An 11,679-nucleotide genomic window follows, 5' to 3' on the forward strand; every position below is an offset into this window, starting at 1 on the left:
CAAACACCCCTTACTCTTCAAATTTGCTCTGTGCTCCATTTAAAATTTTAAATTACTTGTTTTATTAATAACAAATGTAAGTCCATCTAGGTTTATCCTAAGTGATATAACATTTTATCTTCGGTTATTAATGTCTAAAAGTGTATAGATATTGAAAGCACACGATTGGTATTATTATTTTTCTGATGAAAAGCACTTTCATAGCATGTATACAACTCTTTCTATTTAATATATTATATTTTTATAGATATTATATTACCACTGGTCTTATATTTCTGATGGAAGGAAGTAATCGCAGTTACTGTTAGGAAAATTCGAGGAGTGAGTGTTTCCGATAAATCAACTGATCCATGGAAATTTGAGGAAATAAAAACAGTGATTATATTATTGTTGTGGAGCATGAGCAGATCCAACTAGATTCTGCCCATTATCCGGTTCTTTCGTTCAATGCCTCCATGGTCCATCGTCCATGACATATAAGGGGGTTGTGTCCTGGTTAATTTGTGCGATGGCCGGCACTCTCTGTGCACACGCACACACAGCTAGGGGTTAAAATGGATCATGACCCTCATATTTCATTCACAATCCAACTCAGCAATATCTATTTTAATTTTTAAAATCATATAATATAATATTTTGGTCCGCTTCTTATTAAGCGTGATCCTTAAATTTTCTAGGTTAAATTAGAGGATCCTTTACCACCCCTACACACAGCATGTGTGAACTGTACTTAAAATACACGTGCTTAAAATATCCGAACCCAACAAGAAAGTAGTAGCACTTTGATCCGTATGTGTATAATGCGGCCAAGCAAGGCGCCCTTGCATGGTCCTGTTTGGATACGCTTCTCCTAGCTACGTTTGGATTATAATTTAAGCGAAGATTTTCTCGTTCCTCACTTTTCGCTCCTTGTAGTTCAAATTTCTGAAGCGGCTTACCACACAAGCAAGAATCGGTAGAAATAAGTAAAATATTTAGCAGAATTCTCGCTTATTTCCATCGATACGCCGCTTATAAGCGGAAACAAGCGGAGCCATATCATCTGGCTTCTCCTTATTTATCCGACCGCATCCTGCATCCACCACCATTAGCTGAAGCAGCTAGGAGCTAGCTAGCCTCGGCTTCTTGTTCTTCTCCCACCTTTCTTCTCCAGTAACCTCTGTTGCTGCCCACGTTCGTTGACTTCACTCATAGCATCAGACGTGTACATACGTGTAAGCCTATATATGCATCTCTCCAAGCTAACGTGTGTGCAGTATACTCTGATATATACTGCTTCAGTTCATCACTATGGCTCTATGAGACTGCTGCTTGCATAGTTGCAAACTCCTTTAATTTGCTTCCCTTTTTCGGATCTCTGCAGTTCTGCCCGTGGCCCAGATCTAGAGAGAGAGAGAGAGACGTGAGAGAAGTAGTAGGGGAGATGGATGTGAAGAGGAGCAGCAGTGGCAGTACGGCAGCGGAAGGGAAGAGAAGCAGAGCGAGCAACAGCAGCGGCGGCGCATCGGCGGCGACGACGGTGGCGAGGAAGGAGGTCGAGAGGAGGAGGAGGCAGCACATGAAGAGCCTCTGCGTCGAGCTCGCCTCCCTCATCCCCAAAGAACACTACTCCTCCAAGGTACTCATCAGCTCGTAGCATCAGCAACTAATTACTCATTTGCTAACTGCTACTAGTATTAGCTAGCACTAATAATTGATGTGAATCTTCTTAAAATAATGAACTAATTCTCCTGTCCGGATGACAGATTTTTCAGGTTTACTAAGATTGGTTCAGCTTCTTCACAAGATTTTGAATGACTCTACTGCTAGCATTTGTTCTTTAATTGTTCAGCTTTTTGAGATCGAACCCTTACCTAAGGTTAACTAACTAACTATGGTTATTAATTCATCCTTATCACATGAAATAGTATTGATGAAAGCTGTTGGCTCCTACATGGGCATTTAGCACTCTTTTTGGGAAATGTTGCTTCCTTCAGATCAACAATACTTAGATGATGCATGGAATACTCGAAATTGTTTTCGCATACCGGATAATTGCATTTTCTAGCACTGTTTTTTATTCTCTAAGGTGCTAATAACATCTTGAGTAGTCAAGAATGTGCAAATTAAGGTTGGAAAAAATACGGGCTGAGTGTGTGTGTGCGCGTATATCTCTATACGTGTGTACAGGATACGTTGACCCAGCAGCAGGCTAGCCTGGACGAAGCGGCTGCGTACATCAAGAAGCTCAAGGAAAGGGTGGACGAGCTGCAGCAGAAGAGGAGCTCCGCGCAGCTCTTGGCTGGCGTGAGAGGAGGAGGTAGTGGTGGAGGAGGAGCCTCGACATTGGCCGCGACGACGACAACGAGCAGCGGCGGCGCGGGTTCAGAAGAAGCCGACGAGGAGGCCATGGCGGCGGCGCCGCCGGTTGTGGAGGTTCGGCAACACCACGACGGGTCGAGCCTTGACGTGGTGCTCATCAGCAGCGTGGCGCGGCCGTTCAAGCTGCACGAGGTGGTCACCGTGCTGGAGGAAGAAGGCGCCGAGATCATCAACGCCAACTTCTCCGTCACCGGCCGTAAAATCTTCTACACCATCCACTCTCGGGTATGCGCAGGCTTTTAATTTCCACACATTTTTCCTTTAATTTGGTACGTATCCCGTATTTCTACAGCATATGTATGTATGTCGATCTATTCTTCCACAAGTTTTTATCCTATTAAATAATTATACGCACACTTGCAAAATGCGTTGCTACTTTTTTTTCATGAATTCTTAGGATACAAGAGGGTGGTGTTGGTAAGTGTAGTACTCACCTCCGCTCTTAAATAACTGATGTTTCAGACATTTTAATTAATTTATTTTGAACTATTATCTTATCCTAAATGTCACACGTATTAAGAACAGAGAGGGAATATTATTATCAGTACTGGAAAAGGGCCTCCAATACCGGTTCCTAACCCCCTTTAGTACCGATTGTGCAACCAGTAATGCTACCTCGGTATTAAGGGGGCCTTTTAGTACCGGGTCAAATAACCGGTACTAAAGGGGTATTAAAAAAACAAAGAAATCGGGCTCGGCCCCGCCACCGCCCTCCCTCCCACCGTCGTCCGCCCCAGAGCAGAAAAAAATAAAATACCTATGCCCCGCCGCCGCACCCCTGCGTCGCGCTACCTCCGGCTAGCCGCCGCTCCCCCGTGCGCCGCTGCACCCCCGCACCGTCGCCGAGCACCTCCGCGCGCCCCGCACCTCACCCCGCCACCCAAGCACTGCCCTGCACCTCGCCCCGTTGCCACTCCTCACTGCCAGTGAGGGCGAGCAGAGAGGGAAGGGGAGGGGCAGCGGCGGCGGGCGAGGGATGGGGAGGGGTGGGAGAGGGGAGGAGGAGGGGGCGGCGGCAGGAGAGGGAGGGGTGGGGGAGAGAGAGGGAGGAGAAAGAGAAGTGAGGGGAGCGGTGATAAGGAGGCAGGGGGAGGACAGAGATAGAGGAAGTTTGGGGGTGGCGGAGATCTAGAAGATAAGGTTGAGAGCTCCAACTGATACTAAAAGTTACCCATTAAAAGTTACCCATTAGTATCGGGTGGAGCCTCCACCCGGTACTAATATGTGGCCTTTAGTACCGGTAGAGCTCCCAACCGGTACTAAAGGGGGTCACGGAAGGCTCCTGGGGAACTAGTCGTTAGACCCGGTACTAATGCTCATATTAGTACCGGGTCCAATTATAACCGGCACTAATGTAGTAGACGGAAGGTTCATTCTCCAGCAGTCTGGTAGCTTATCATGGACATATTATATTTTAAGTGATCTTCACTAGTGTACTAACTTCATCGTAATTGCATTCCCTCCTTCTTGACCGCAGGCCTTTAGCTCGAGAATCGGCATAGAGGCTTCAAGGGTTTCTGAAAGACTAAGAGCATTAGTATGATATTACTAAGGGGCAGCTTGGTTCTGAGCCACCGATTGCCACGCCCAGGTGTGGTGCCGCTGCAGCTTGTATGGTGTGAAAAATGGACGCCATACTTTGTGGCGAGATTTCTACCTCGGCATCCTGTTTGTCATTTCTGGTGGCTGCCAACGCATAATCATCAACCAAGCACAACCACATTTCTGTGGCGCCGCCCCACCTGCAGCGTGGCAGGTGGTGGTTGGGAACCAAGCGCGCTCTAAGTCCATATGTACATATCTGAACCAGCGGTATAATAACCAAGACATCAGATTTTTCCTGAATGTATTAAGTTGTTAGAAGGGAAATCATGTACGCAGATCTATTATACGTTCTCTCTTTGCGTTTTCATTTCCCAACACATTGTACGACGAAAATGTTCCTTGATTACCAAATAAACTAAACCATCTGCAAGCTAGAGAAAATAGCTCTGAAGAACACCCTACAGAGGTTTAAGACAAAATAAAGCACAACAATAACAACCATAATGTCTACAAAAAACATGAGTTGCTTAGTTAGATTATTCCCAGTGTATCGTATAATTAATAAACGAGTTTCATGTAGAATTATCTTTTAACATAGCATAGAGATAAGAAAGATAAAAGAGAAACTTGTATCTTCAAGGACATATAGAGCTTGGACTTCATCCAAAACTAGAAAATCATGTATTACTTTGGGACACGTTGCCATAGATACAACAATGCCATAATTAACTGATTTAGCGCTTAAAAATGAGCTCTTTTACGGTGCTCCATACTATACCACTCAATGGTATATAGTATAGAAGATCTAACCTTGTATTAGTAAGGATAATATAATAATTATGACTCTAATTATTAATGAGCCACTATAACCTTGTCAAATGAAAAACATATTACCACCTCAAAGAAAAAGAAAAATAAATTACATAGATGCAATTTCTATTCTTTTCTCTTAATATCCTTTATACCACCTATATATATTACTCATATATACTATCTATATTACAGATGAAGTCTTAGAACTACAATTTAGGATGGAGGGGAGTAGCCAGTGTATTGATTTTTTTCATTATTACCATTTCTTGAATGAGAACTGATTTTTACTCTCTTTCTTTCTCCAGCACTTGTGTGTTGATTGTTGAGCTTACACATCACGGCATTCATCGTACATGTAACAGAATGGCAAGTGTGTGTTGCAGTACCAGACAGCTATAGCATGCATATATGTGTACACACGCCGGTGCAGGGCCGTGCCACACCTTTGTCACCTTGTGTGTGTATCCGACGAAGAGATCGTATAGAGAGATTCGATGTTCTTGTCACCAATGTCACGCCCTGCGCACTCCTGCCATCTTGTCTAGACTCTAGAAGAGTAGGACATGCAGAGCGTGCATGGACTACATTATTTTTATTTCTCTCCCTAAATGACACCGTGAGACAGAACTAAAGTTCAGTAGCTATTGCATCGAATGTTTAGATACTGATTAGTAATATTAAATATAGATTAATTACAAAATTAATTGCATAAATGAAGGTTATAAATGAAGGTTTATTCGCGAAACGAATCTATTAAACCTAATTAGTTAAATAATATGATGCTACAGTAAATATGTGCTAATCATAGATTAATTAGGCTTAATAGATTTGTTTGGCGAATTAGTCATGGCTTATGCAATTAGTTTTATAATTAGTTCACGTTTAATCCTTCTAATTAGTATCAAACATCCAATATGATCCAAATTAAAAATTAGTCCATGGATCTGTTCTTGCAGCTGCTCTCATCTATCGCTCTCTGATCTTTTCAAACAACTCTATCTGATCTCTCTCCGTCTATCAGAGGTGCCGGGCCCGGAGAGAGATCGCCACGCTAGGAAGATAACAGGAATCCTCGTTCTTACACTATGGCTATGGATTTTCAGAGAATACAGAAGTGAAGGATTGTGAACGCAACTGACCTGATGTCGCTCTTAATAAGTATACGCTCGTACTAGTACACATAGCAACGTGGATGCACGTCTGATCTTGCCCTGTGGCCCAAATTGTAGGACTCACAATAGCCATCAGTTGTTGGACACGCCACGCGGCAGAGAGGAGGGGCAGCATGGGCGTGTACCAGGACCAGCCCAGCGTTCACAAGCTTTGTGGCTGGGCCGGGAGATCGGCCGGTTGGCCAGCACGATAGACCAGTCGATCACGACCGAAGCAGTACTCCACCGGGAGAGGTCTTATTGGGCTGGCTACGGAACTACAGTACTCCACCGTGTGACTGTGTCTTACCGACTAGTAGTACTGGGCCCGCTTGTGAAGCACAGTAATTTCTGGTTGTTAAAATGGATGGCACCAATAACGTCCATGTAAGTGAAAAGGACAGGTAAGCGGTTACCTTACATGGACCCACAAACGTGCCTACGGATGAAGACAAGAGAAACGTTGCGCTGATCTACGCTCGAGCTTCAGCGCTTTTTAGCTCGCCACAAAGGATCTCGCGGATTCGGATGGGAAGCTTATTACACAAAGGAAAGACTCACAACTTCCTCCCTTCTAATCACCTTGACGGTGTTTCCACCACGAAGCTTCTCCACGAAAGAAGATGTGGGGATAGGCACCCGACATACCCGCAAGGAAGGAACATGATAGAATCCTACTAGAATTCTCCAATAATTATACTAGGACTCCTATATTCTGTTGTAAATGACTAGGAGACTTGTTATATGACCTTGCCCCTAGGATATATAAAGGAGGGCATAGGTCCCAAGATCGATACCGAACAACATGAGGCTCATACCTCATACACCCAAGCGCAGTGCGTAATATACTCCACCCCAAACAAGACGTAGAATATTACGTACGCTGCTCTGGCGGCCCAAACCTGTATAAATCTGTGTCTTTGTCCCATGTGAAACCATAATGCTTCAGGTTCGACGATTCCTCCACCGATCAATTTACTACCTCGGATACTCCTTAATAGATTTGCCCGGTATAAAACACCGACAGAAGGGGTCTTCTCGTCCATGAGAAAAATTGTCATCTACATATTTTTTTAGTTTGCATTGCACCTCTATGTATGTTTGATACGTGTTTAATTGCACCATTAGTTTGAGCTATGTGTTGAACATGAAAATCATTGTTCGCGTCGATTCCTAGATACATATATACATGGTCTACATGGTGAATTATTCATTTGTACCATAAGTTAGTATTTTATATTTTAAAAGAAACATAAATAAGAAATTTAGAATTGTATATTGTTGTACTTTGATTTTTTATAACGACATATGTAGGCAATTTTTATTAATATGTGATGTTGAGGTGGTTATTTTTGGGATGTCAGACATGTGACAGGAAGTTTCAAAAACTATTTTGGAATGTTGCAAAATTTATCTTAGATGTTTCAATAGTTATTTTTTTTTCATGTTTCACCTTTCTACTCTAATTAACTAATTATATTTACTTTACTGATATTTTTTGAATAAAAATATACTTTTAGAATGTTGTAATAGTATTTTTAATATGTTATGAATATATTTTTAAAATGTTACAATAGGTAAATCTTGATGTTGCAAACTTTGTTTGTACGTGATGTCTCCCTCCGAGGATGTTGCATGAAACATGGTGCCATGTTGCGGCGGGAATTTTCTATCCTCGAATAGGACGCAAGAGTCATTTTTATTCACGTATTTTTAGTGTTGCAGACAATAATTTGTAATGTTGCAGAAGTTAATTTTCACTGTTGTGATGGAGCGACCGATAAGAAAATTTCCATCGGACATCTGGGCACTAGTAGCTCCATAAAGAAATTGGGAGAGGGGATTGGAGGGAGAGAGGATTTGGGAAAGATTGATCCAATATTCTTCCGCAGTTTTAATTTTGCATCTCCAAATTACTTATTGAGGCTAGAATCTAGATGCTAGAACACCGAGGATGACTCGAGCCCAACCGTCGCCGCCCCACAAGCCCCTCCCCACTCCTTCATGTACCTCGCTGTTGTCGGAGAGCATTGCTGGAAGCCCGCGCAGACTCTAAGAAGGCGGCGGCAGGAGGATTTTCTCCATTCCTCCTCCTCCTCCCAACCATCTTTGTTTGTGACTCGATTCAGTCCCTTCCACGCAGATCTGGTGGTTCCTCACGATTTCTTGTGGGATTCGGGCCGGAGACGGTGCCTTCAGAACTCACGGTGGCAATTGGACATGTGCGTTTGGCCCCCTGATCCGTGTGTGTCCAGATATGGCATCAGGGAGGCGGTGGCTATCTCCGGCCAAGCGACGACGCCCACACCCCACCCAACTTCCAGGTGCGCTAGTGTGGACTCCAGTGATTACAATCACAAGCGTCGTGCTTGAAATAGGTGCTTTGGATCTCGCTGTGTGGCGTGTGCGTGTGGTATGGGATGCACTTCATCAACATCGGGTTTCACGTACTTTGGCCTCCAATAATTGACGATGGCATTGTCTGGGACGTGCTTAGTTGACCCCTTGGGGATATGTTGTGGTTGGCTAGGATGCGGTGGTGAAAACCATCATGGCTTTAGAGCCAGCTTCGATGGCAATGATGCCTTTAGGTGTTGTTTTCCTTCTTGAGGGCGCCACCAATGTGTCCCAATCCCACCACATCACTAGGTCTCCAGGTGAAAACTTTGCCCTAGCAGGAACTGTCAGCAGTGACTATCATTGTTTCCTCAGTAGAGGCGTCGTTTTGGAGGCTTTTGAGTGGTGGTGTACTTCATGCGGGTAATGTTGCTGCCTAACTTTGATTCTTCAACGGCAATTGGTATCTTATTTATCCCCGCTAGCTGCTGCTTATGTTAGTAGAAGTGTGGATGGTTTTGCTGCAGTCTTGGTTTGGTGGTTATAATGTCAATCAACAAATGGAGTTGCTTCACTTCCCCATTGTTGGATATGGCTCATGCTTTGGTTTTGATTTCACCTAATGAGGAGAAGTTGGTTCATTGGGAGGTAATTTTACAAAACAAGCCACATAGGTAGATTATCTAAGTAGCTTTGTTACAAATTTTGAGTTTCTTTTTTCTTTTATTTTGTTATTTCTCTTTGGTACATCAGATCTTCTGATGTGTCGGCTACAAGCTCTCTTAGAACATGTAGCTCATTGCAATGTTTATGGTCCGATGCATTCTCAAAAGAGAATTTCTGAAGTCGGAATATCATCTTCCATTACCTAAAGAAGATTACTTATTGATACAATGCATAGTAAATGACTCATGGTAGTTACTTGATATGAATAAAATATGGAAGAGTTGAATATAGAAGGGCAAATATGACTGGATTGTTTAAGATCATTATGAAATAGGAGAGAGAAATTGGATGGGAGACTCTCATTTAGGTGAAATAGGGGCCAAAAGTAGGAGGTGGGTTGGAGTTGCTCATAGCACCATCACCAGCACCATGCCCGGATCTCGGCAGCCCAACCATCCAAGGACCCAGATATCGCAGATCTGCACCACCCCATCATATCGAGCACCCAAACCGGGCTATGGTAGACGGTAGATGACAAGGCGGAATCAAATTTGATACAAGAGTTTACATCTCCATGTGGATACGAGCATCGTCGCATAGAACCTAGTGAGGTTGTCGCCATTGCCGTCATCTCCCTCGTTAGACAGCTCTACAAATATCCATGCTGATGTGCGCGGCATCATAAAAGTTGTGTGTGTTAGAGAGAGGGGAGAGAGAGAGATGAGAAGGAGAGGTCAAAGGCCTTGTGACCGCCGTCCTTGTAGCCATGTTGGCTTCTGACAGCTTGGTTTCGCTGCACCAGATAGGAAAAACCCAGGGAAGGGTTGTTAAGAATGAGTGGCTACCTGAAGCACCCCGTAGGATGAGTGACACAGGAGCAAAGAGGGCTTATTAGGGATTTTAGGAAAATCTATGGCACATCACATGCCCAACCATAGACATAATTCAAAAAAATAGTAAAGAATTTACAAATATAAATAGCACATAATTCCATGTAAAACCACAATCAAATTTATAATTAAACAACATATTTATATCCCATATGGTAATATATGTCACAAACTTCAATATGCTCATACAGTACATCCATCAACATATATCTTAGATAGTCCTTGAAATATACATACACATACATGCACACATCCCCACCAATTATTAAGAACAAACACATATAGACATGCATGCAACAATACAGTGCTTCGAATAGTACAAGCATATACATAATTAGCTTAGCTAGTTACCAAAATATAGAAACCATGCATTATTTCACAAAATGCGATGTAGCTATAGGCATAATATATTTATGTGACCCATTGTCTCGGCTTCCCTCTTCACTTTAGTATTTCCAGATGCCATCCATGTCCTTGGTGGCCACGGACTCTGGGTTTGCAGAAATCATCTGTGATATCTCATCAGCATTGGCCTGGTCATGGTCTACCCCTGTGTCCTTTTGTGACACCATCAAAGAAGGTCCACTCTTCGATGCACCTAGGAAGCTGCTAGCGCCTTCTGCTCCCATGCCCATCTGGTGGTAGATGGACATCGGCGGCGCCACAACCATCGAGTTCCCAAACAAGGTGCTAGCCACTTGAAGACCGATGTTGCCCATGCCTGACAAAGGTGGCATTACAGGTGGCACCGCTAAGGATCTTGCGTCAACGGTGGAGTAGTAGGATGCCGCTGGGTCCATTGTGAAGTCTGATAGCATGGAAAATTGTAGCGGCATAGGCATAGAGATGCTACTCTGGTCAATTCCACCGCCAGTCATGGCCATGTTGAACAATGGTAGTGCAGGTTCCCTCTTTACCCTAGTGGTCTTGTCAAACACGCGACAGACCACCCATTCATCCTGCATTAATTTGATATATGTAAACCAACAATGAAATTAGGTTAGTGTAGACACAACAAGAATAATAATGAATGCATGTATGGAAGTGCTAGCTACTACCACCTCGGAAGAAGATGATTTAATGGTAGTAGTGGAAGTTGAGCTAGATGCAGGGCAGGGGACCTTATTGGTGCCTTCAAGCCTGAACTCGTGCATGACCCAGTCGGTCTTTTTGCCAGTGGGAGCCCTACCCTTGTAGAAGACGAGTGTCTTCTTCATGCCAACAAGCAGCGGTAGCTCATCCTTTTTTGCGGCCCTATAGATCTCTCTATCCTTCCCCGTGGCCTTCCAGTAGCCGCCCTTCGTGGCCCGGTTCGTCCTCTTTCCCGTTGGGTACTTACGGTCCTTCAGATAAAAGAAGTACCACTCTTTGTCCCCCATCTTCGCCTTGCCTACATAATGATTCAAGGATAACTCACTATAGTGTGACCATGGACCATATGAACAGGATATATATGTGTAGAGTGTGTACCAGACAGTTCCCATGGCTCGATCCTATTCAAGTCAACCTCTCCAATGGCAGTGCAAGAGAAGTTGCTTTGATGAACCTTGGGCTTGAGGTAGAAGGTGATTATCTCCTCATCGCTAGGGTAGAACCGAAACCCTGGAGGCAGCTGAAGGCCATCCTTGATGCTCATCCCTTTTGGTTGCACCTTTTGTCCTCCCATGCTTCTCTGCTCATTATGATTAGAATCACTAACAAGTTAAGCAAACAACCAGGATAAGCAATAAGGAATATAAAGAATATTGGAAAAAATAAAGAAGTGAACCAACATGTGCAAACACTTCTTGGTCCACCGATTATCCTCGATCTCTCTGTCAGAGCTTGAGGTAGATGCGGGCTAGATTATTTTGATGCAAATAGTAGGAGACTACAACGGTTTAAATAGGCAGGAGGCATGTGCAAGCAAACCACTT

At 43.7% G+C, this 11,679-nt stretch overlaps 2 protein-coding genes across 3 annotated transcripts; one reads left to right on the forward strand and one right to left on the reverse strand.

Annotated features, from left to right (window-relative positions):
• Positions 1–1,066: 1,066 nt before the first annotated feature.
• LOC101783128 (transcription factor bHLH162) lies at positions 1,067–4,252 on the forward strand. 2 transcript variants are annotated; one of them, XM_004967903.2, is made up of 4 exons: positions 1,067–1,214; positions 1,364–1,618; positions 2,170–2,586; positions 3,839–4,252. In XM_004967903.2, the coding sequence occupies exons 2-4, from the start codon at positions 1,424–1,426 to the stop codon at positions 3,902–3,904; spliced, it is 678 nt and encodes a 225-aa protein (XP_004967960.1). In that variant the 5' UTR covers positions 1,067–1,214; positions 1,364–1,423; the 3' UTR covers positions 3,905–4,252. The 2 variants fall into 2 exon arrangements, with proteins under 2 accessions (XP_004967960.1, XP_012701590.1); XM_012846136.2 differs by lacking the exon at positions 1,067–1,214 and having other exon boundaries at positions 1,250–1,618.
• A 5,957-nt stretch (positions 4,253–10,209) lies between these two features.
• LOC101754504 (protein CUP-SHAPED COTYLEDON 1) lies at positions 10,210–11,429 on the reverse strand. The gene is made up of 3 exons (XM_022826614.1): positions 11,234–11,429; positions 10,825–11,153; positions 10,210–10,722 (listed from the first exon to the last, which is right to left on the reverse strand). Exons 1-3 carry the CDS (start codon positions 11,427–11,429, stop codon positions 10,210–10,212), a joined length of 1,038 nt encoding a protein of 345 aa, XP_022682349.1.
• Between the last annotated feature and the right edge of the window lie 250 nt (positions 11,430–11,679).

This window comes from Setaria italica, chromosome V, assembly GCF_000263155.2.
Source record: "Setaria italica strain Yugu1 chromosome V, Setaria_italica_v2.0, whole genome shotgun sequence".
In the NCBI taxonomy this organism is placed as follows: Eukaryota; Viridiplantae; Streptophyta; class Magnoliopsida; order Poales; family Poaceae; genus Setaria; species Setaria italica.